Consider the following 26,375-nt stretch of genomic DNA (forward strand, 5'->3'; position numbering starts at 1 on the left):
TGAATTATTCTGCTATAGAGATGGAACAGTATATGAAAAGTTCCCAAGGTACATAAAGTGGTTGTTCTTTTCTTCTTCTAGAAGAGGATGCTGTGGGTGAACAATACAGATTAAGGTTAGAGAGGGGAAGCGGGGGCAAACTCATTCGGGACCTTCTATGTGATAGGAAGGTGGCTGTAGTTCTAAGTAAAGGAGCACTGATTTTAAGGAGAGACTTTTTATGATGATTTACATTTTAAGATGATCTTAGCTGCTGTGGAGATGGTTTGGAAAGGGTCCAAAGAGAAAGTAGGCTGACCCATTAGGAAATGTTTGCAGAGTCCAGGTGAGATGATAGAAACCTGAACTAGCCTGGTATTGGTGGAGAGGGATTTATGAAATATGTTGGAGAACAAGAGTTGGTGCAGGATTTTATGTCAAAACTGAGAGACAGCAAGGACTCAAGAATGACTCACAATTTTCTGATTGGAGCAACTGGTGGGTAATGGTGGCATTTACACATTTCCAGGCAAATGGGACCAGGTCTGGGTGGAAAAAGTTCAGGTTTGAACCTGTGAAGTTTGAGATGTCACAGAAAGAGGTCATAACCATATTCCCTGGGGAGGCAAAAAAGGGAGGCTCTCCAGGACATAAGTGGATAGACTGGTCTTTGATAGGTAAAGTTGGTGATTGTTAATTTAAGGTGAAACTAATGAGCTCAGTTTTCTGGTTTTTCTCCAGCAACCTTCACCAACGTGGATACAGATACAGAGAAAATGGATAGCTGGGTTCTTCCAGGACTAGAGTTTTGCCAAGCAGATATGATGGAGAGTAAGAGAGTTAAGGATCTTTTCAAGGGAGTGACTATAAATCTAGTCTCGGTTTAAAGAGATACCAGAGCAGGCTGATGGAGAGTACAGGATATTAAGCAATTAGAGAGGTCGAGGTCAACAGATCAGATTTCTTTTGCTGTCTAGAATTATCAGTGTGGATATTTAAACTAAGATTATTGGAAGTCCTGCAGATAGTGCTTGGAGATTTCAGGAAGTGAATGACTGAGGTGGGGTAGAGGCAAAAATTCATTACCTCCAATGAATAAGTCAAGGAAATAGCCCCTGAAGTTGAATGGTTCATCCACTTGAATGATAAAGTCCAGGAAAAACGTGATAGTTATTGGGGTAGAGAGGATGACCATGTGTATACTGGGAGCCAGAGTCTGCAGTCATAAGGAATAAACTAGAAGTCAGTAGAGGACAGCAGTGAGGACAGCATTAAGGACAGGGAGAGGGTATGGTGAAGTACCATGAGTGGGTGTTTGCAGGAGAGACGATGAAGAAGAGATGTTCAGATGTGGGCCCACAAAGTGAAGGTTACGCCACCCCACCTCATGACCCTGGAGAGTTATGTTTTCTTGATGGCCTCTCCAAATCAGCAGGTTGTGAAATATCATCAAAACCTCTGCGGACAGCCCTTTCAGAGTTGCTGTCATCCAATAATAAATGTCCTATTTATGTGTGAAACAAATTAGGTTCTATTTTTCAAAATTAACATAGCACAACAGCTGCCATTCAGCTTCAGGAATGTTCAGGAAATCCTTCTAAACTGAAAACCTTAAGAGGCTGTCTAGCTGAGTGTAACTGAATTCCCTATCATAATAATACATTCTCAAGTATTAAATGTGTACAGCAAGTCAAATGCCCATTCAAGAAAACTATGTCCTTGACACACACTTTTAGATTGAGCTCCCGAAGTTGAAGTGTTAAATATAGGGTGATGATATTACCATTATCACACAGCTTCAAGACTTATTTAGTGTTGGAAACTACCACCAGAGTCAAGTATAACCTATTTGTTTGCCATTTAACAAAGGAAATCGAGACTCAAAGGATCAAAGTGATTGCAGAAACTTAGGCCTGCCCTTTTACCCCTACACCATGAAAACACAACTTTCTATAAATGACATAGTTGTTTTTTGGTTTTGTTTGTTTTTGTTTTTGTTTTGAGGCTGAGTCTCACTCTGTTGCCCAGGCTGGGGTCCAGTGGTGCGATCTCAGCTCACTGCAACCTCTGCTTCCCTGGTTCAAGCGATTCTCCTTCCTCAGCCTCCCAAGTAGCTGGGCACCTGCCACCACCCCTGGCTAATTTTTTAGTGCATTTTTAGTAAAGATGGGGTTTCATCGTGTTGGCCAGTCTGATCTCGAACTCCTAACCTCAAGTGATCCACCTGCCTTGGCTTCCCAAACTGCTGGGAGTACAGGCGTGAGCCACCACACCAAGCCTATAAATGACAGTTTTATCAGTTATTTAATTTGGATTCCTTATGAATAACATCAAAAGAAAAGGTAGAGACACTATGGGCATCACCTGGGAGCTTGTGAGAAATGCAGAATGTCTAACCTCCCTCTAGACCTAGAGAATCTTAGTGTGCATTTAAAAAAGATCCCCAGATGATAATATTTGCATTAAAGTTTGACAAGTGCCTTTCTAGTGAGTCATTCCCTTAGAAACACCGGTCTGCTCAGGTCAGCAGGATCGTGATGTCTGGAGAACCGGGGAGGGGATCCCCTTATAGAACAGAAAGAAGATATATAGTCATAGAAACATTCTGAATTTTGAATATTATGAAACAACAGGAACAAAGTGTGCTGTGCAAGGAGTGACGCATTTTAAGGAATGGCATTGCCCTTCCCAGAAAGTGGAGAGAGGAAATTGCAAAATAGTGAGTGGACCTTCTGATACTGCTCCTCCTTGAGTGGAAAAGGGGAAAGAACTGCATGCGTATTCAGCGTCCTGTATTCAAAGGTAACTGCTTGCTACTCTTTCACAATTGTAATTTTTCATTACTACAAACAACAATGTAAAAATTAACATAAGTGAAGGTCAAAAAGCCACATCTACTATCGCCAAATGATTATTAGAATAAGTATTAGATTGAATTCTGAATCTTTTAGTAGAGTGATTTTCAATCTTGGTTGCATAATAAAACATCTGCTAATCTTTTTTTAAAAATGTTGTGGCTTAGGATGAACCCCAGACCAATTAAACGAAAACTGGATGCTGGGGGTGACCTGTGATCACTGTGTTTTAAAACTCCCTGGATCATTAGAGCATGCACCTAGGGTTGAGAAACACTGCTTCAGTAGCTACATTCAGAAGCAACTCTGAGATTGCAGTTCTGCTTCTCCATGTGCCAAAACAGTGTGACTCTCCCTTGCTACCATAAGCATAGTGCCAAGCCAGGTCAGCAATATTCAGGTCACACTCACTGGCCAGTAGGGTTTTCAGAACCTTGAGGGAAGTAGGATTTATTTCTTGAAGAAGCCTGCTTACACTAACTTTTAAGACAAATTGATACATGTTACATATTTATGGGGTACACATGAGTATTTGTCATATCCATACAATGTGTAATGATCTGGTTGGGATTTGGGGGGAATTCATCACCTTGAGTACTTATCATGTCTATGTGTTAAGAACATTTCAAGTCATCTCATCTGGCCACTTTGAAACACACAGTACATTGTTACTAACTATAGGCAACCTACTTTGCTATTGAACATTAGAACTTATTTCTTCTAACTGTACATTTGTATCCATGAACCAACATCTCTTCATCCCCTCCTCCCATCAACACATCCTTCCAGCCTCTGATATCTCTTATGCTAATCTTTACCTCCATGGGATCCACTTTTTTAGCTCCCACACACGAGTGAAAACATGCGATATTTGCCTTTCTGTGCCTGGGTTATTTCACTTAACATAGTGGCCTCCACTCCTATCCATGTTGCTGCAAATGACGTGATTTCATTTTTTTAAGGCTGAATAATATTTCATTGTGTATACATAACACATTTTCTTTATCCTTTTGTTGATGGACATGTAGATTGATTCCATATCTTTGCTAGTGTGAATAGTGCGCAAAGAAAACAAACAAACAAAAAACCCTGAGGACGGGTATCTCTTTGATATACTAATTTCTTTTCCTGTGGATAATACCCAGTAGTGAGATTACTGGATTGTATGGTAGTTCTATTTTTAGTCTTTTGAGAAACAACCCCCATACTGTTGTCCACAGTGGCTGTACTAATTTACATTTCCACCAACAGCGTATAAGGGTTCCCTTTTCTCTGAATCCTTGTCAGCATCTGTTGTTTTTGTCTTTTCATAATAGCAGTTCTAATTGGGATAAATTGAAGTCTCATTGTGGTTTTGATATGCATTTCCCTGGTGATTAGTGATGCTGAGTATTTTTTCATATACCTCTTGACCATTTGTTTGTCTTCTTCAGAAAAATGTCTATTCATGACCTTTACCCATGTTTATGGGATTATTTGTTTTTTATTGTTGAATTTTTTTAGTTCATTGTATATTCTGGATATTAGTGCCTTGTCAGATTAATCGTTTGCAAATATTTTCTCCTATTCAATAGGTTGTCTCTTCATTCTGTTGATGTTTCCTCTGCTGCACAGAAGTCTTTTAGTTTAATATAGTCCCATTTGTCTGTTTTGTTGTTGTTGTTGTTGCTGTGCTTTTGAGGTCCTAGCCATAAAATCTTTGCCTAGACCAGTGTCTTCAAATATTTCCCCAATGTTTTCTTCTTGAAATTATATAGTTTTGGGTCCTATGTTTAAGTCTTTAGTTGACCTTGAGTTGATTTTTGTATATGGTGAGGGACAGGATTTCAGTTTTATTCTTCTGCATACAGATATCCAGTTCTCCAAGTACCATGTATTTGAAGAGGATATCCTTTCCCCAGTGTATATTCCTGGTGCCTTTGTTGACAATCAGTTGGCTGTAAATGTGTGGATTTTTTTTTTTTTTTTTTTTTTTTTTTTTTGTGGATTCTCTTAATCTGTTGCATTCATTGGTCTGTGTGTCTGTTTTTATACCGGTACCATGTTTTTTTGGTTACTATTGCCTTGTAACACATTTTGAAGTCAGGTAGTGTGATGCCTTCAGCTTTGTTCTTTTTGCTTGGGATTGCTGTAGCTATTCAGGATATTTTTTGGTTCTATATGAATTTTAGGATTGCTTTTTCTAATTCTATGAAAAATGACATTGGTATTTTGATAGGGATTGCATTGAATCTGTATATTGCTTTTGGCAGTATGGCCATTTTAATGATATTAATTCTTCCAATCCATAAGCATGCAATATTTTTCCATTTGTTTATATCATCTTTAATTTCTTTCTACAGTGCTTTGTAGTTTTCCTTGTAGCAAACTTTCACCTCCTTGGTTAAATATATTCCTAGTTTTTTGTTTTGTTTTGTTTTGTTTTTAATAGCTATCGTAAATGGGATTGCCTTCTTGGTGTCCTTTTCAGCAAGTTCATTGTTGGTGTGTAGAAATGGTACTGATTTTTGTATGTCGATTTTGTATCCTGCAACTTTATTGAATTTATTTATCAGATCTAAGAGTTTTTTTGTGAAATCTTTAAGTGTATCTAGATCTAAGATCGTATCATCAGCGAAGAGGGACAATTTGACCTTCCTGTTTTCCAATTTGGGTACCTTATATTCTTTCTCTTTCCTGGTTGCTCTGGCTAGGACTTCCAATATGATGTTGATTAGAAGCGGTGAAAGTGGCATCCTTGTCTTATTTCTGTTCATAGGGGAAAGGCTTTGAGCTTTTCCCTATTTCAAAATAATGATAGCTATTGTTATTATTATATAGATCATATAAGCCCTTATTATGTTGAAGCATATTTTTTCTATGCCTAGTTTGTTGAAAGTTTTATCATGAGGGTATGCTACATTTTCTCTAATGCTTTTTCTGCATCTATTGAGATGATCATATGGTTATTGTCCTTCATTCTCTTTAGGTGATGTATCACAGTTATTGATTTGCATATGTTGAACCATCCTTGTATCCCTGGGATGTGTCCCTGGAATAAATCCCCTTTGATCATGATGTGTTTTTTTTATGAGTTGTTAGATTTGGTTTGCTTCTACAGACACACACACACACACACACTTTTTAGGAGACAGGGTCTTGCTCTGTTGCCCAGGAGGGAGTGCGGTTATGTAATCAAAAATCACTGCAGGCCTCAACTTCTAGGCTCAAGTGATTCTCCTGCCTCAGCTCCCGAGTAGCTAGGACTTCAGGTGTGTGCCACCACGCCTAGCTAATTTTTAAATTTTTTGTAGAGATGAGGGTCTCATTATGTTGCCCAGGCTGGGCTTAAACTCCTAGCTTCAATTGATCCTCCTGCTTTGGCCTCCCAAAGTGCTGGGATTACAGGCATGAGCCATCATGTCTGGCCCTTGGTTTGCTAGTATTTTATTGAGAATTTTTGTATTTGTGCTCATCAGGAATATTAGTATGTAGTTTTCTTTTTTGTTGAGGCTTGTTTGCATTTGGTATGAAGCTAATGCTGATCTCATAGAATGAGTTAGGCAGAATTCCCTACTGTTCAATGTTTCGGAATAGTTTGAAGAGAATTGGTGTTAGGTCTATTTTGAAAGTTTGGTAGAATTCGGCAGTGAAGCCATGTGGCCCTGGACTTTTCTTTATTGGGAGTTTTTAAATTACTGCCTCAACTTTTTTGTTATTGGTCTGTCCAGGTTTTCCGTTTCTACCTGTTTCAATCTTGGTAGGTTGTATGTGTGTAGCAATTTATCCATTTCCTCTAGGTTTTCCAGTTTGTTGGTGTGTAGTTGTTCATAATAACTTCTCACGATTTTATGTATTTCTGTGGTATCAATTGTAATGTTTCCTTTTCCATTTCTGATTTTTTATTGGAGTATTTCCTCGTTTTTTCTTGGTTAGTCTAGCAAGTGCTTTATCGATTTTATCTTTTCAAAAAACAAAACTTTTTGTTTCATCCATCCTTTGTGTTGTTTTTTAAGTCCCAATTTGTCTAGTTCTGCTCGGATCTTTATTATTACCTTCCTTTTACCAATATGGGGTTTGGCTTGTTTTTGCTTTTCTAGTTCCTAGAGGTACATCATTACGTTGTTTATTTGAAATTGTTATGATTTTTTGGTGTAGGTGCTTATTGCTATAAACTTCCATCTTAGCACTGCTTTTGCTGTATCTCATAGGTTTTGGTGTGTTGCATTTTTATTTGTATTTGTTGAGGGAGATTTTTTGATTTCTTCCTTAATTTATTCTTTGCCACCGTAGTCATTTAGAAGCATGTTGTTTAATCATTTATTTTTACAGTTTCAAAAGGTCCTCATGTTTATTCCATTGTGGTCTGAGGAAATACTTGATATGACTTTGATTTTTTAAAAATTTGTCAAGTCTTATTTTGTGTTCTAACATGGTCATTCTTAGAGAATGTCCATGTGCTGATGAAAATTTGTATTCTGTAAGTGTTTTATAAAATGTTCTGTGAATGTTTGTTAGGTCCATTTGTTCTAACGTATAGTTTAAATCTAATGTTTCTTTGTTAATTTTCTGTCTAGATTATCTGTCAGATGCTGGCAGGGGGTGTTGAAGTCCCCAACTGTTGTTGTATTGGAGTCTGTCTCTCCTTTTAGATCTGATAACATTTTATTTATATTAATATATCTCAGTGGTCTGTTGTTGGGTGTATATATGTTTAGAATTGTGATATCCTCTGGCTAGAATTGATCCATTATCATTATTTAATGACCTTCATTGTCTCTTTATACTGTTTTTGACTCAAACTCTGTTTTATTTGATATAAGTATAGTGACTTTTGGTTTCCATTTGCATGGAATATCTTTCTCCATCCCTTTGCTTTCAGTCTTATATGTGTTTTTATAGGTTAGATGGGTTTCTTGTACCCAGCATACAGTTGGGTCATGATTTTTTATCTATTGCTAGTCTATATCTTTTAAGTGGAAAATTTAATCCATTTGCATTTGAAGTTATTCAACAATGAAAACTTCCCAAGTCTAGTGAGAGATGTAGACACCCAGATACAGGTAACTTAGAGATCTCCAAAAAGATACAATACAAAAAGGTCTTCCCCACAGCACATTATAGCCATATTGTCAAAAGTAAAAGACAAAGAGTGAATTCTAAAAACAGCAAGAGAAGAAAGACTAGTCAACTATAAAGGAACCCCCAGCAAATTAAAATTTTTACCTGTTCACATTCTGATTTACAGAAGGGGTTTGAGCTTGCTTTGTAAAATAAACAGATAATTAATGTTGTTTTGTTTTTGTTTCTGTTTGAAAAAGTCTTGATCATCATGATTGTTAGATTTAAAGATTTTGCAATTCTTATATTTTGGGAGATGCTACGGTATATACTCAGAAGAACTCCGGGCTGGGATATAGGAAACTTGGATTCCCTTGTGTGAATCTAGCAACCTTTTTTACCCTTAGATAATGCACATGATTACCATTAACTTTTGAATGAAGTGAGCATGGATTTCATTACTTCTGGTTTCTCTAACCGCTCTTGATGCCCAGCATTGCCAGTGACATCTCCAAATGGATATTGACAGTTTTTTTCCTACCCTGGTACCTCTGACTCCTGCCTGCCCTTCTGGGTGCATGGACCACGCCAAGGGAGTGGTCTGTCTTGAAAGGTGTGAAATGAAACATGTAATTGATTTAAAAATAGTAAAAGTTCTTCTTTCCCAGGATTGGTTACTCCTAGGTAACGCTGAGGAGGAATGAAATGACCAAAGAAAAAGGAATAACATACTAATTTGAGTACAACTATAATTGTTACACCTTGATACTTATAACCCCAAGAAAACACCCTTTCCTAAACTCCATACGTACACCTGAATAACACATGTCTCAGCTGGACTGACTACCTGGGTTCAAATCCTGGCTCCCCTGTTTTCTGTCTTTATGTCCTTGGATAAATTAATTATCTTCTGCAGGTCTCAGTTTCCTCATCTACAAAGTGGGTGTGACAGTATTAGCATCTGTCTCTTAGGGTGGTTGTGGGGATTCAATCAGTTAATACGTAAAAACCACAAGAGAGCTGAAATACATTATGTCCTATATAAACATTAAGTAATATTACGATAATTATTGTCTTTCTAAAGTTTAACATACTGATGTATTTGGAGTTACTGGATGTGACTCATTTCTAGGGTAAAAAGTTGAATTTTCCTGGCTCTAGTCATTTCAAATTTCATTTAGTAAACCAACATATTTTTGAAACATTCCACCTGTGCCTGTAAAGTCCATTAAATCCTCTGAAGTGGTCCACATCTGCTATGAGCATAAAAGAAATTGTGCAATGAGGGTAGAATGGAAGAGTATTTTTCTTTCAGTCCCAATTTTGACACTAATTCATGGCAACCTGATTTGTATTCTTGAGCAAATTATTCCAAATATGAACATTTCAGATGTTAGTCTCTCAACTAAAAAATAACTTGAGAGATTTTTCCAGGAAGAATAACTGCATCATAGTTTATGCAGCCAACAAATAAAACGGCGTCATGTTGAGGTCCAAAGGGCGTGGGTGGATGAGCAGAAAGAATACTCCAACGGCTGTAGGCAGGTGAAAGATGATTTTATTCAACAGCAACTCTCATCAACAACTTTCTCACACTGTCCATCCTGTCTCGGCTGCTTAGTCTGGTGGCTCCCACACACAGCTGCGGGGCCTGCTCTCCCTTGCCTTTGGAGTCAGCACCTTAACTATTTCAATTTCTCTCTCTGGGCATAGGCAAGCCAAGCTGTGTCCTGGCTTCCCCTGTCTGTCTGCAAAGACAGACAGCTCTGACTCTCTCTTTCTCTGGGCCCAAGAGTGCCTGTACAGTGTCAGCAGGGCAATTATACCTTTTACAGACAATAGTGGCTTAGAGCCAAGTGATGAGTTTTCCCTATGTTATAACGATGGTGGTGAGCTTCTCTGTTATATCTACATGGCTATGATAACAAGTGAAGTTATATGCCTGTGCTGTAAACTCACTCTGGATGCTTACCTCTGCCTGTCCTTGACCAAAGCACCGCCATGTTTCTTACAAAGGGGAAGAAAAAGATTTCATAAATATTATATAATTTAAGACCATAAGCATATTACTAATCCCTTTTTCCATAGGTAAGCTATCTTTCTTAATGATACATTGTAAGATCTAGAGTGAATGATAGAAGTCCATGGTATTTACTCTTTTGTTATATTTTGATGCCTGTTTTTCTTAAGATATTATTTAAGTGCCAGGGTTCATTGTTAGCTGATTTATCTAGCTCTCATTTAATGATAAAGTCACTAGCTACTGAAGTATATAGGGAACTTTATAACCTCCACCTCAAATGACTCTAGACAGTTTTGGTTTAAATAGCTTTTTAAAAAATGGTTTTTCTTTCTTCTCTTGTCTTGTGATCCATCACTTAGTATCACAGTCCTCTCTGCCTCTAGCAGCATTTGTGATTTGCTGCCTCTGATCTGCTCAGAAGCTGGGTAATCATGCTTGTTACAAGTGTGTTTTTCAAAAAAGTTCTGAGTGAAAACCTCAGTCTCTTTTCTCATGTGCTCTAGTGAGGTAGGAGGCAGATCTTGACTCCAGAGGCAAGGTTCAGACACTGGACCAAACTGAGGTCAGGGCAGAAGCACCTCCCCATAAGACATGCCCACCAGTGTGCCATGTCAGTTTACTATTGCCATGGCAATGCCCAGAAGTTACCACCCCTTTCCATGGCAACAGCCCAACAACCCAGAAGTTACAACCCTCATCCTAGAAATTTCTGCATAAATCACCCCTTAATTTGCATATAAATAAACTAGGTTTAAATATGAGTGCAGAGCTGCCGCTGAACTGCTACTCTAGGCACACTGCCTACGGGGTAGGCCTACTCTGTAAGGAGCAGTACCTCTGCTGCTGCTGTAAACTGCTGCTTCAGTAAACGTTGCTGTTTAACACCACCAGCTTGTCCTTTAATTCTTTCCCAGGCAAAGCCAAGTACCCTCCTGAGCTAAACCCCAATTTGGGGACTTTCCTGTCCTGCGTCACTAGTGCCTTGCTGCTCAAAGAGGGGTCCTCAGACCAGCACTGGTATTGCTTTCATTAGAAATGCAGAATGTCGCGCCTCCCTCCAGACCTACTCAATCAGAATCTATATTTTAACGAGATTCCCAAGTGATCTGTGTGCACATTAAAATTTGAGAAGCCCCACTTTAGCACATCACCTTTGTGACAGTTAATTTTCCTATTGAGATGCTTTTTTAAAACACGAAAGATTTATATGATATGAAGAGAAACCAGAATAGTGATCCTTTTTTAGCTTACAAATTGTGTCTTACTGTACTCTATGTTAAAGTGTGGTGAAATATTTTACCTCTAGAAATACACAGTATTACAATGTCTAGAAGTGTTTTAATGTTCAGTAATAGGTAACTGATGAACATTTTATTTTCTCTCCCCTAGGATATTTTTGGTGATCTTGGAAGTTCTGTATCATGGAATCAATCTCTATGATGGGAAGCCCTAAGAGCCTTAGTGAAACTTTTTTACCTAATGGCATAAATGGTATCAAAGATGCAAGGAAAGTCACTGTAGGTGTGATTGGAAGTGGAGATTTTGCCAAATCCTTGACGATTCGACTTATTAGATGTGGCTATCATGTGGTCATAGGAAGTAGAAATCCTAAGTTTGCTTCTGAATTTTTTCCTCATGTGGTAGATGTCACCCATCATGAAGATGCTCTCACAAAAACAAATATAATATTTGTTGCTATACATAGAGAACATTATACCTCCCTGTGGGACCTAAGACATCTGCTTGTGGGTAAAATCCTGATTGATGTGAGCAATAACATGAGGATAAACCAGTACCCAGAATCCAATGCTGAATATTTGGCGTCATTATTCCCAGATTCTTTGATTGTCAAAGGATTTAATGTTGTCTCAGCTTGGGCACTTCAGTTAGGACCTAAGGATGCCAGCCGGCAGGTATGTATTTTACATTTTTATTCTTATGTATCTGGTATTTTGTAGTTAAACAGCTAAACAAATATCAAACATTTTAAAACTAAATTCTGACACTTTCCAATGATTATCATTTGAAAATTAATTATGAGCACCTGAAGATTAATGTCCTGACCTTGTAAGGGCACATTCCCATTCCCAAAATGATGTGGAAATCTGGGAAAATAATGTGAACTTCATCCAGTTCAACTTGAGAATAAAGCAGATGGGGAGCTCGGTCAACACCATTGTGGAATGAGCTTTTATAAATAAACACATAAAATATGTTAAAAAAAATTTTTTAATGTGCTTATGCATTATAATTAAGCATGATTATAAAACACTTTTATTGTTTTTGTCGGTAAAGACAGTTGATTCGATTCCTTAGAAAATAAGTTTAAGTATTATATCATTGTATGCTGTATATCAGAGTCATGATAACCATTTACTTTACAGTCTTTATTTTAATGACTAAAAGAACATATGCTTTTCTACAGGCTATTTCTGAATCTTTTTTTTCTTTTGCATATCCACCAAAGTTTAGCAGTAGATATAGAATAAGCAAATTAGAACCAGGACCTGTGAGACAAACCTGAATTTAATCATACACCCATATTTATACCAAATTTAAATTTTTAACAGAAAAAAATGTGGAACAGTGATGAAATTCAAAATAAGCTACAAAATAGTCTAAATTTGTATTTTGTAGTGTTTGTGCCTTTATTTTGAATGTTTGGTTTATTTTTAGACTTATTATATCATATTATGTCATATTATAATTTATACAAAATTTTTTCCAAATGAGTTTTTAAAAAAATTTATTCCACCATTGTCACGACTGTAATGAATTAATTTAGAATACTTTTTTCTTACTTCTGTTATAAAAGGACCTCTATTTTAAAAGTTCATAAATGATTATATAATATTCATTCAAATAGGATTTGTCCTTCATCTGGCTAATGTTATCTGAGATTAATAATCCAAAGAGTGTTATATTGTCACCATTACATAAATAGAAACATGCAAATATTTCTATGTGGTCTATTTTAGAGTCCTTGTACAAACATCTTTAGGGATATATTTAGGAATTTGTTTTCCCCAAACATTATTTGGAGACTTTATAGCAATATTTTTCTAGCCTTGAATGAGGTGGCCTACCCATTAGTAATAGCAGCTCACTCCAGTAATGAACTTGGGGCTCAATAAACACTTGTTGAATTTTCAACTATATTATAGTATCTAACAGATTTCGATAGTTTGAAAGCCTACCCTTGCCTCCACCCATCACGTCATTAGAGTTTCTGTAAAAGTAGTATCTTTGTCTTAGAAAAGGACAGTTGCTTTTCTATTTAAATTACCTAAGCCTTATAATTTTTTTACTTGCCAGGTATATCATCATTATTTAGAGATGAAAGAATTTAATATACTGACCAATGAAATAGTATACCTGAGATTATTATGGTTTTTCTGAGATACTTGATGTATTGGTTTCTAAACCTAAATTTTATTTAAAATCTTATTAAATTTTATTAAAAAATATAGCATCATGACATAATTTAAAGGTTTTAATTGCAGATGGCCATCCAAAGTGCATGCCCACTTCCAGTCATGCTAAGTATCTGTAAAGGGCAGTGTTTGCACTCATACTACTAGACGGAACTGCTACAGTGCTAAAACTACATATTGTTCATGACAGCAGGGAGTGCCAGCCCCACACTGTCCCCTGTGGGAATTAGGGAAGTGGAGTGGGGCAGGGGCATGACCAGCAGCTCAAAGTCCACCTAAACCCCTGGAGAGGAGGCCTTACCCGGCTGCTGCTACTGAACCATGCCTAGAAGAGTACACTTTTCTTTCCACCTGCCCCCCCGCCACCTGGGGGATCCCCTCTGACGCTCGAGGTTGCAGCTACATTTTCCTGCATTTCATTGTCCTGTTATCATAAGTGGCAAGGACTTTTTTGTTCTCATGACACTGTTTAAAACCTATTAATAATAGGTTAATACATTCATAAATGCCTTATCTCCTGAACTTTAACCATTTGCATCACTCAGGTTCATTACAGGTGATGCTCCATAAGTGGAGCATGCGATTGCTACCATTTTTATAAACAACGGTGGTAATGCTGAGTCTTTTTATTTTTCCCACAGGTTTATATATGCAGCAACAATATTCAAGCCCGACAACAGGTTATTGAACTTGCCCGCCAGTTGAATTTCATTCCCGTTGACTTGGGATCCTTATCATCAGCCAGAGAGATTGAAAATTTACCCCTACAACTCTTTACTCTCTGGAGAGGGCCAGTGGTGGTAGCTATAAGCTTGGCCACATTTTTTTTCCTTTATTCCTTTGTCAGAGATGTGATTCATCCATATGCTAGAAGCCAACAGAGTGACTTTTACAAAATTCCTATTGAGATTGTGAATAAAACCTTACCTATAGTTGCCATTACTTTGCTCTCCCTGGTATACCTAGCAGGTCTCCTGGCAGCTGCTTATCAACTTTATTACGGCACCAAGTATAGGAGATTTCCGCCTTGGTTGGAAACCTGGTTGCAGTGTAGAAAACAGCTCGGATTACTAAGTTTTTTCTTCACTGTGGTCCATGTTGCCTACAGCCTCTGCTTACCAATGAGAAGGTCAGAGAGATATTTGTTTCTCAACATGGCTTATCAGCAGGTACTGAACATGCTTGTTATTTATCTGATGCTAGTAAAATACTTTTTATTAGTATAAATTATAAAACATAAAATTTTGCATGCCTTTTAATGGAAATTTGATTTTTGTATACTATGGGAGGGGAAATAATTGTTCTTTAAACAATGTTTTCACATAAGAATTATGTGGCTAATTCAAAATTATTTCAAGTAAAGGCTGCTACCATCCTATTCCTTACAGAATAAAAGCAGAAACGTAGAGGGTTGGGTTCTCCCCTTTTTTCAATGTTATAATTGCAATGAGTGCTTTCAATATTCAACAATTCATTATTTTAATGTTTTATAATTGGTCGTGCTCCACAAAATGATGAGGCAACTCTCAGTAAATATATACGATAAAATTAGAACTGGTAAAAATACAAAGCAGAACAGGAAGACAAGATCAGGAGAAAAAAGTCGAATACACCTCTGCTGAGAGTGTCTGCACAGCTTCTCTTTTGGCTTTGAGATTTTCAACACGATGAGAAAGGAGACCCTATTATTTACAAAGCTCTTGTTATCAAAAACTAGAAAACAAGTTCCACGGGTGAAGCTTTTCTAGCACTTAGCTCTCAAAAAAAAAAAAAAAAAAAATCTTAGGGAGCACTTCATGGAAGGGGCTTGATGATGAGCTAGACTATGGTTTTCCTCCATAATTCCCAATCCACAAATGTAATTTAAGGGGTTTCCCTGAAGCTGTTTGGTATAACATTTCTCAATGAAAGCCAAGAACATTGCACCAAAACAAATGTGTAAAAGCATGTGCGTTTTGTAAGGATCGAAGGCATCATAGTCCAAGTATGTGGCATTGAGTACTTAAGCTTGTTTCAACAATAAAACCTAAAATAATATTTTTCTAATTAGTAGATTGATAACCTTTAAGCCATTCACTTTCTGGGGGAAAAAAACACTTCTCTTAATGAGATACTAAGGCTTTTATAGTTGCTCAGTTGGCTCCCTTACCTCCTTCCAGTCATTTGCCCAGATCTCACCTTTTCAGTGAGTCCTACGCTGGATACCATTTTAAATGCTGCTGTCTCCACCCCAACCAGTATTCCGAATCCCGCTGACTTACCCTGCTCTACCTTTCTTTTTTTAATAACGCTTACCATCTTCTAACACACTTGACTTCCATGTTAAAAATACATTTACCAGTGTTTGCCTTCCCCCATCAGAATGTAAGTTCATGAGAAGAGGGATCTTTGTCCATCTTTTTCACTGATACATACCCAGTGCCTAGATCTGAGCCTAGACATTGTGGACACTCCAACAGCCCATTTGTGGGATGAATGAATGAACTGGGAGAGCAGGTAGATCCAGGTTGTAGTCTCTGAGTACACTGGGTAATGCTGTTATTCTGTATTGTATAGATATCAAATAAAAAGATGGTAGCAACTCTGGGGCCTCTTTCAAGATAATGGTATGATTGCCTCAGGGAACTAATGGTTAAGAAGCAGCTTTTTGTTGTTGTTAAATTTTAAGTATGTTTTGTTAACTGGAATTGGACAAAGTTAAACTGTTGTTAAGTTAGAATCTGTTTTCCATTAATAGATACTTATTTAAATAAAAAATTTCAGCTGATGGAGTCCAATACTTGATTTATACTCTAATTATATTCTGAGTGTAAACAGAACTTCTAAAGGTAGTCCCTACACAGAATACCACAAATTCAGAGTTAACTGTCTGACTTGATTATACACACATTATCAATGTAAGTAAAAGATGTTTGGAAAAATACTGCATATAAATGACACAGTCAGAGAGTTGGGAATCATATTAAATTAGGCAGTTCAAGTGGAGAAATATTTGAGCTCCATTGGCCTTTATAGCCAGGGAAATCATAGCTTTCTAGGAAGAGAAGATGAGAAGAAAGACAAAACAGAGATATATTATTCATGTGATGGAAGAAGATACTGACGTAGTTTAGAAATTCCCTGCCTGGATCCAAGTTGAACTAAGGCCAGACTGTATCCCAGATATTCAACCAAGTTTAAACCAGCTTGTAAAAGTACTTCGAAACTAAGTTTAACTCCAGTAACTTCTTTTGTGTCACCCTAGAACCAACCACTAGGCATTTTATGGTGTTGGACTCCAGAGTCCCTGTAATGATGATGTATTACAAATGTGATGGCAAAGCTTTGCCCCTTTATTCTAGCACGTATACAAGGAAAGAGAAAGTTTTGTCCTCCTTTTGTTTAATTCTCTTTTCCCCTACACCTGGAGCAGTATCATCCAGTAACATGTTCTCTATAATAGTTTGTTAGACTGAATTAGTGCAACTTAAATATGTCTATATATGACCAGGTTCTTCTTATGCCAAGAGTGAACTCTGCGCTGAATGAGTTAATGTTCTACTAAACAAAGGAAGTTCACATTTGCTTTCTTGTTAGGTTCATGCAAATATTGAAAACTCTTGGAATGAGGAAGAAGTTTGGAGAATTGAAATGTATATCTCCTTTGGCATAATGAGCCTTGGCTTACTTTCCCTCCTGGCAGTCACTTCTATCCCTTCAGTGAGCAATGCTTTAAACTGGAGAGAATTCAGTTTTATTCAGGTATGTGGGGTTTTGTTTGGTCAAGGACTGTGCAGGATAGGATTTCCTTGTTAAGAACAACTGAATTTTAAATATTTTCCTTATAAAAAGGGTGCCTTTGAGAGTGTATTTATGCATCTAGATACATTATGCTGGAAGGCAGCTTAGGACTGCTCTGGTTAAGTAAGTGAAACACCAGTCAGTATATGATTGTACTGGAAGACTTTGACAGCACTGCCTTCCAGTATACTATGTTAAGAATGAAAAGTTATCTTAAAAGAGAAAAAAAAAATGAAAGTGGGGAAGGATGAGCTTAGATCAAATTTAATGTTGAAAGTCAATTTATTATTAGCCAAGTTAATGAAAAATTATTTTATGTTTTGAGTCATCTTGATCTGTCCAGAAAAATCTTATTAATTTGAACTCAAGTGGGAGTGTCAATCTGAATATTTTAAAGAAATATGTGTGTATATACACACACATACAAACACAAGCAGTGGCAAACTAGGTAACTAGATTAATGGATTATAACATGCAGCCAGCCTTAAGAATTTTGTTAGTATAGGTATTTAGTGTATCAGTAGTACACTAATATGTATGGATGTCTGTAAAGGGATTTCAAACCACCATTGTATTTAATAAGTTAAACATTCACCCTCTCCAATAGTATCTAAATAATAAGGTTGCATATTTTAAAAATACATAACTGAAACATGGACCCTTCTTGTATTTTTACAAAATCTGTACTGGTTGTATCCAAATGGTTTACAGCACAGTAGACAAATTCATGTCCTTTGGTGGTACACTTAAGTTTTGTTTCATTTCATTGCTTATTTGCTTGTTTTTTTTAAGGTCATGTAAAAATCTCATTCAAAGCAAGGCCATAATGCTTATCTGAATTTATTTTTCCTTTTCAAAGAAAAGGGAGAGTACTTTCCCAACAGCTAGTTTAAACATACCTGAAAAGAAATAGAAGGTTCTAGACAGATGCAAATTATCATTATAAATTTAGATGAGTAATTGCAAATATTTTGCCTGCCGGAGGGTTGATATTTTCTCAGTAAAGTTAGACATTACATCATTATACGGATGTAATATTACTTTTATATAACAGACTATTTTTCAAAGTAAGCAGTCTTAAACATAATAATTTAGCAAACTAAAGAATGGTGATCTTTTAGAATTTAACCTGTAAAGTGCCTAACTGAAGTATTCTTATTAAACTCTGTATTTGAATTCTTGTTTATATTAATACTGCAGGATTTTTCATACTTGCCTATTAACCAGCGTGTATATGTGTGTGTGTGCCCATGAGGATGCTCATTTAATTTTAATTTAATTTAATTAATTTTAATAATTTTAAATGAGTTTATTTAATTTTATCATATATCTGTTTATGTATTAACAGATATGTGTCACCTAACAATGGGGAACATTCTGAGCAATGAGGCAATTTTGTCACGTGAACATCATAGAGCATATTTATACAAACCGTGACCTATTGCTCCCAGGCTACAAACCTGTACAGCATGTTACTGTACTGAATACTATATGCACTTGTAACACAATGGTAAATATTTGTGTACCTAAACATATCTAAACATAGAAAAGGTACAGTAAAAATAGGGTATATAATCTTGTGGGACCACTGTTGTATATGCAGTCCATAGTTGACCAAAATGCCCTTATGTGGCACATGACTGTATTTATGTGTATGTGTACACACACACTCACACACACACATATATACACACACACATTTCTTTAATACACAACTGGTGGAAATGTGAATAATTTTTATAAAGAAGAGTTTAGCAGTATGTATCAGTACCCTTAAGGAAAAGCTAGATGTTTTGACCAATAATCCTACTATTAGAAACCAGTCCTAAGAAAATAAATCAAAATATGGAAAATGGCCTAACATGACATTTATAGTTGAGGAAAATTGGAAACAGTAAATTATCAACAAAAAGGAATGGTTGAATAAATTATGCACATCCATTCAATAGAATATTATACGGTATTAATGTCATCTTCATACTTAATGACATGAGGAAAATGTTCTTGATAAAATAAATGAAGTAGTAAGAATATTGAACTGTATGCAATCGCGCCTCATTTGTGTAACATAAGGTGTGCATATAAATAATACATATATATGCATATATAAAAATATTAATATTGTTTAATTCAGTAGAGGACAAAGGTTAACTTGATAATTTAAGACAAAATAGTTTTATCAAAATATAAACATGGTATATCTTGAACTTAATTTATGGGTTTCAGTCATTTGTTTCTTATTCTTTGTTTCTTTTCCTTTCTCTCCTGGCCCAAGTCTACGCTTGGATATGTCGCTCTGCTCATAAGTACTTTCCACGTTTTAATTTATGGATGGAAACGAGCTTTTGAAGAAGAGTACTACAGATTTTATACACCGCCAAACTTTGTTCTTGCTCTTGTTTTGCCCTCAGTTGTAATTCTGGGTAAGATCATTTTGTTCCTTCCATGTATAAGCCGAAAGCTAAAACGAATTAAAAAAGGCTGGGAAAAGAGCCAATTTCTGGAAGAAGGTATTGGAGGAACAATTCCTCATGTCTCCCCAGAGAGGGTCACAGTAATGTGATGATAAATGGTGTTCACAGCTGCCATATAAAATTCTACTCATGCCATTATTTTTATGACTTCTACATTCAGTTACAAGTATGCTGTCAAATTATTGTGGGTTGAAACTTGTTAAATGAGATTTCAACTGAATTAGTGATAGAGTTTTCTTCAAATTAATTTTCACAAATGTCATGTTTGCCAATATGAATTTTTCTAGTCAATATATTATTGTAATTTAGGTATGTTTTGTTTTGCCCAACTGTAACCCTATTGTTACTTTATATTTCATAATCAGGCAAAAATACTTACAGTTAATAATATAGATACAATTTTAAAAACAATTTGCAAACCAGCAGAATTTTAAGCTTTTAAAATAATTTAATGGATATACATTTTTTTCTGAAGATTAAGATTTTAATATTCAACTTAAAAAGTAGAAATGCATTATCATATGTTATTTTTAAGAAAGGACATATTATATTAGCATCTAGGTAAGGGTGCATGATAGCATTCCTATATTTCTCTCATAAAATAGGATTTGAAGGATGAAATTAATTATATGAAGCAATGTGATTATATGAACAGACACAAATTAAAAAGGCAAATTAAACCTGAAATTATATTTAAAATATATTGGAGACATGAAATACATACTGATAATACATACCTCATGAAAGCTTTTATTCTTTATTGTGTTACAGAGCAGTTTCATTTTCATATTAATATACTGATCAGGAAGAGGATTCAGTAACATTTGGCCTCCAAAAGTGCTATCTCTTAATACAGTACCAATCCTGGGAATTGTATAATACTTCATACTTAGAACAAAAGTATCAAGTTTGCACACAAGTAGTCTGTCAGCTGACCTTTGTCGCACCTTAACCAGTCACCACTTGCTATGGTATGGGATTATACTGATGTTCTTTGAGGGACTGTGATGTGCCAGGCATGGTTCTAAGTACTTTACTTGTATTATCTCATTTAATACTTAGAACAACCCCGTGAGATAAGTAGTTATTATCTTCATTTTACATATGAGGGACCAAAGGATAGAAAAGTTATTTTCCAAAGGTCATGCAGTTAATAAATGGTGGAGTGAGCACTCAAGTCCAGGTAGTCATACTCCAGAGGCCACGGTTTTAACCACTAGGCTCTAGAGCTCCCGCCGCAGCCCTATGCATTGTGTTCACAATGCCAATCTAGATGCTTCCTCTTTTGTATAAAGTCACTGACATTCTTTAGAGTGGGTTGGGTGCATCCAAAAATTGTATAAAAATATTATTATAATAAACTTATGACTGCTTGTAGGGTAATTCACAGTTACCCTATTCTTGGTTGTAACATGAGCCTGGAGACCCGTGGCAGTCCATATGCCTCCCTATGCAGTGAAGGGCCCTAGCAGTGTTAACAAATTGCTGAGATCCCATAGAGTCTTTCAAAAATCTCTGTAGACCTGGTTTTCTCCTTTTCTCTTCCTGAGAAGTTCTCCTGCCTGCATAACCATTCATTAGGTAGCAATTTACAAGCATGAAGGATATTAGGATAAGTGGCTAATTATAAATCTACTCTAGAGACATGTAATCATACAGATTATTCATAAAATTTTTCAGTGCTGTCCTTCCACATTTAATTGCATTTTGCTCAAACTGTAGAATGTCCTATATTCCCCCCACCCCCATTTGCTATTTCTTTATTAAAATAGAAAATTATAGACAAGATACAATTATATGCATTCCTCTTCCTGAAATTATAACATTTCTAAACTTACCCACATAAGTACTACTGAATCCAGCTGCCAACAATAAAAAGACTTTTATTTAGTAGAGACTACCTTTCCCACCAGTGGCTCTTTTCCTACAACTGCATTGTCAGTTTGGTAATTCACTCATGATTCTCTAATGTTCTCCTCTTGGTGTATTTTGTTATCTTGTACTTTCTAACTGAGCTCTCTCTTTTCTTTATTTTAATTATATTTCTCCCCACTTGATAATCACTTGTTAGTTCTTGGTAGGAATTCAGTTGGGCAATGATAACTTTTATGGGCAAATACCTAAACATTCTATTATAGTGAACTAATGAAAATAACAGCATATTTTCAGTATTTTCTTGTTCCTTAAATTCCAGTTAACACTATGCTTAACCGTTTAATGTGAAAACGAAATGAAATATTCCTAAAAGTTAGATGACTATTAAAGCATATATTGTTGCATGTATGTATTAAGTAGCCAATACTCTAAAACTATCACTGTTACAGATAAATGAGGCCTTTAAAAATATGAAAAACAAACTTTTGTGAAAATGTATAAAAGATACATCTGTTGTTTCGAATGGCACTATCTTCTTTTCAATACTACAAAAACTGAATAATTTTGAAGTTTTAGAATAAATGTAACTTATTTACTATAATTCTAAATGTTTAAATGCTTTTCTAAAAATGCAAAGCTATGATGTTTAGTTGCTTTAATTCTATGTGATTATTTTTCTTAATTGTTATTTTTTTATAATCATTATTTTTCTGAACCATTCTTCTGGCCTCAGAAGTAGGACTGAATTCTACTATTGCTAGATGTGAGAAAGTGGTGGTGAGAACCTTAGAGCAGTGGAGATTTGCTACCTGGTCTGTGTTTTGAGAAGTGCCCTTTAGAAAATTAAAAGAATGTAGAAAAGATACTCAGTCTTAATCCTATGCAAAAAGAAAAAAAATCAAGTAACTTTTTTCCTATGAGGAAAATAACCATGAGCTGTATCATGCTACTTAGCTTTTATGTAAATATTTCATATGTCTCCTGTATTAAGAATATTTAAAATCATATTTAAATAGGAATATATTCATGCTAACATTATTTTTCAAAATATACATGGAAATTTAGCCCAGATTGTCTACATGTAAGGTTTTTATTTAAACTGTAAAATATTTAAAAGTATGAATAAAATATATTTATAGGTATTTATCAGAGATGATTATTTTGTGCTACATACAGGTTGGCTAATGAGCTCTAGTGTTAAACTACCTGATTAATTTCTTACAAAGCAGCATAACCTTGGCTTGATTAAGGAATTTTACTTTCAAAAATTAATCTGATAATAGTAACTTAAAGTATATTATACTTTCATTACAATCAAATTATAGAAATTACTTGTATAAAAGGGCTACAAGAATATACACAATTTTAAAATATTTTCATATATCTCCTATCTAATATGATAACTTAATTCTTCTAAATTACCACTTGCCATTAAGCTATTTCATAATAAATTCTGTACAGAGTTTCCCCCAAAAAAAGAGATTTATTTATGAAATATTTAAAGTTTCTAATGTGATATTTTAAATAAAGTATCATAAATGTAATAAGTAAATATTTATTTAGGAATACTGTGAACACTGAACTAATTATACCTGTGTCAGTCTATGAAATCCCTGTTTTGAAATAAGTAAACAGCCTAAAATGTGTTGAAATTATTTTGTAAATCCATGACTTAAAGCAGGATACATACATAGTATAACACACCTCACAGTGTTAAGATTTATATTATGAAATGAGATGCCCTACCTTCAATTGTTCATCAATCAGTAAAACAAATTCTGATATATATTCAGTACAAATGATTAGCCCTGAATGAAATGTAATAATTTCAGTGGAAACTCAATCTGTTTTTACCTTTAAACAGTGAATTTTACATGAATGAATGGGTTCTTCACTTTTTTTTTAGTATGAGAAAATTATACAGTGCTTAATTTTCAGAGATTCTGTCCATATACTAGAAATGTTTTGTTCAGCCTAACATACTGAGTTTTTTTAACTTTCTAAATTATTGAATTTCCATCGTGCATTCATCCAAAATTAAGGCAAACTGTATGGATTCTTCCAGTGGCCAGATGAGCTAAATTAAATCACAAAAGCAGATGCTTTTGTATGATCTCCAAATTGCCAACTTTAAGGAAATATTCTCTTGAAATTGTCTTTAAAGATCTTTTGCAGCTTTGCAGATATTCAGACTGAGCTGGAACTGGAATTTGTCTTCCTATTGACTCCTTTAAAAGCTGCTGCCCATTGCATTCCTGAACTGTCCTTGCAGTTAGGTGTACATGTGACTGAGTGTTGGCCAGTGAGATGAAGTCTCCTCAAAGGAAGGCAGCATGTGTTCTTTTTCATCCCTTCATCTTGCTGCTGGCATTGTGGATATAACAGGAGCCCTGGCAGCTGTCCCCAGAAGATCAAGGCCACACCCAAAGAGGAAGGCAGATTAGAGACCAGAAAGACCTTGACTATTTCCCTACTTCCACTGCTTTTTCCTGCATTTCAGCCATTGTAAATCTGGGTTTGTTACATGACGTGAAAATTAATCCTTTCTGCCCTACAGTTCTTTATCCTGATACTGTTTAACACTGTCTGAATTAACTAGACTGCAGTAATTCTTACTTTTGAAAGCTTTTAAAGGATAATGTGCAATTCACATTAAAAGTGATTTTCCATTGTCAATTAGTTATACTCATTTTCTTGCCTTGATCTTTCACTAGATATTTTGTATCTGCTTGGAATATATTGTCTTCTTTTTAACTGTGTAATTGGTAATTACTAAAACTCTGTAATCTCCAAAATATTGCTATCAAATTACACATGTTTTCTATCATTCTCATACTGCCTTATAAACATTTAAATAAAAAGTAATTTAATGCTTTAACTTCTGTTTTGAAATGTTGTATACACGTGGATTTTTTTTCTTACTGAATAATAATTCCAGTATTTGATGGAGGCCTTCTAATAATTTTCTGAGTTATTTCTTTTCAGAAGCATCCAGAAAGCAATACACGTGATAGTTTTGGAGGGGTTTTGTTTGTTTTTACTGAAGTAGTCATTTAGAAAAACCTCCATTTACATTGATTTTATTATATTATTTCATTTTACTAGCATTCATTAAGCATCTTTAAATCAGAACACACACAATATTCAAGCTATTCTGTAAACCCCCTGGTAGCAGAAATTTTATCTTATTTACTACTAAATCCCCAGTATCTAGTATAATATGGTCTATGATGGATACTAAAGAGATTTTATAATAAATCATTACTCATTTTTATAGAAAATTATGTTTTTTATTACCCCACATCCGTGCAGCCATGCCTAAAACCTTTTGCCTCTTCCTCATGCCCTTCCCATCACTGCTTCTGCCTCATGCCTTGCCTCCTGGCCAGTGGCCTAGCGCTACCCTATTGTCCTAAAGAGGAGTTTCTGCTGCTGCTGCCACTACCACCACCGCCACACTGCTATATGTTGATGAGTCCTGTACACGGTGCCATTGACAAGGAGAAACTGACCTTTGTACCTGTGCACCAGATCTGTCCGTGGAGGTTCTGGCTTCCCCAGCTGCTGCCTGGAAATGCTTAGGTGCTAATATCCTGAGAGTAGGATTGTCAGGTAAAATACAGGACTCTCAGTTAAATTTGAATTGCAGACAAACAAGAAATTACTTTTTATTATAAGCATGGACTTTTTAAAATTTTTCTAAATCTGGCAACCCTACTTAAGGAGTGAACTTTGAACAAGGAGATACAGCACAAAATGAAGCTAGCAGATAAATTCTCCCTTCCTTTCCCCCAGATAGGCTGTTCTAAAGTGCAGTAATTCAGAAGACCTTCATGAAAATCTCCTCAAAGACCGAGCAATTAACTGCACTTGTTGCCACCTATAACCAGCTCAGTAACACCTGCGTTTGTGTTCCCTTCTCCTAGTGCCTCACTTCCATTTTTTTCCTCACTTCTGTTTCTCAGAGATAGTACTCCCCATAGAGTGGCAGCAGGTGAATGTTGGTGTTTATTTATGGCAGGCTTGGGGAACCTAGACTAGTACAGTACTTTAGGTAGTGGATTCTTCTAATGGGAAGTGAAACAAGAGACAAATGATGACTTTGAGAAAGTCAGGCACAGGACCCTGCAGACTCAAAATCCAGATTTGTTAAGACCCCTGAGAGTAGAGAAACCCCTCATGGGCAGATTCACATTGATCAAATGTACAGTGATACACTGTTAAATCAGAATAGTAACTTAGTACTACTGTGTGAAATATCAGTGTCCTATAGTCAAGAATACCATTTGTGCCTTAATTAAACATACACTTTTCTTGAATCTGCTGTTTATAAGAATTCAAGTTATAATTCAAAATATATTGGGATCTGTTATGGGCTGAATTGAATTTCCTCGAAATTGATACATTGAAATCCTAACTCCCACACTACCTCAGAATGTATTTGGTGACAGGATCTTTAAAGAGGTAAAGTGAGGTCATACAGTTGGGCCCTAATCCAATATGATTGGTGTCCTCATAGGAAGAGGAGATTAGGAATCAGGCATGCACAGAGGGAAGAACATGTGAAGTAAAAGGGAGAAGATGGCACGCCAAGGAGAGATGCCTCAAGATGAAATCAATCCTGCCAGCACCTTAGTCTTCAACTTCTAGCCTCCAGAACTGTAACAAAATAAATTTCTGTTGTTAAAGCCACCCAGTCTATGGTAGTTGTTACAGCAGTCCTCAAAAACTAACACAAGGTTCACAGAATCAGAACAAGTCAATTTAGATATAGAACTCAAATAATTAATGTCATTAGAACAAACTTGTCTGATTAATCTTGCTCCACAATAAAGACAGTTCCATCCTGGGATAATTGCACTATAACCACCCACCATTTAAACACAATAATAGTTATTCTAAAATCTCAGGAACA

The 26,375-nt window shown here is 35.8% G+C and overlaps 1 protein-coding gene across 5 annotated transcripts in view; it reads left to right on the forward strand.

Moving 5' to 3' along the window:
* Positions 1-26,211, forward strand: part of STEAP2 (STEAP2 metalloreductase) — a 28,328-nt gene extending 2,117 nt beyond the window's left edge. For 3 of the 5 annotated variants that reach the window (XM_050785322.1, XM_050785323.1, XM_050785324.1), the window contains exons 2-6: positions 2,613-2,781; positions 11,287-11,810; positions 13,973-14,500; positions 16,908-17,072; positions 19,387-24,338. In XM_050785322.1, the coding sequence (XP_050641279.1) occupies positions 11,319-11,810; positions 13,973-14,500; positions 16,908-17,072; positions 19,387-19,674 (1,473 nt within the window). In that variant the 5' untranslated portion in view covers positions 2,613-2,781; positions 11,287-11,318 and the 3' untranslated portion in view covers positions 19,675-24,338. Of the gene's footprint in view, positions 1-2,612; positions 2,782-11,286; positions 11,811-13,972; positions 14,501-16,907; positions 17,073-19,386; positions 24,339-25,979 lie in introns of those variants that run through there. The other 2 variants (XM_050785325.1, XM_050785326.1) reach the window with 2 other exon arrangements.
* The last annotated feature ends 164 nt before the right edge of the window (positions 26,212-26,375 follow it).

The sequence above is a fragment of the Macaca thibetana genome, chromosome 3 (genome assembly GCF_024542745.1).
Source record: "Macaca thibetana thibetana isolate TM-01 chromosome 3, ASM2454274v1, whole genome shotgun sequence".
In the NCBI taxonomy this organism is placed as follows: Eukaryota; Metazoa; Chordata; class Mammalia; order Primates; family Cercopithecidae; genus Macaca; species Macaca thibetana.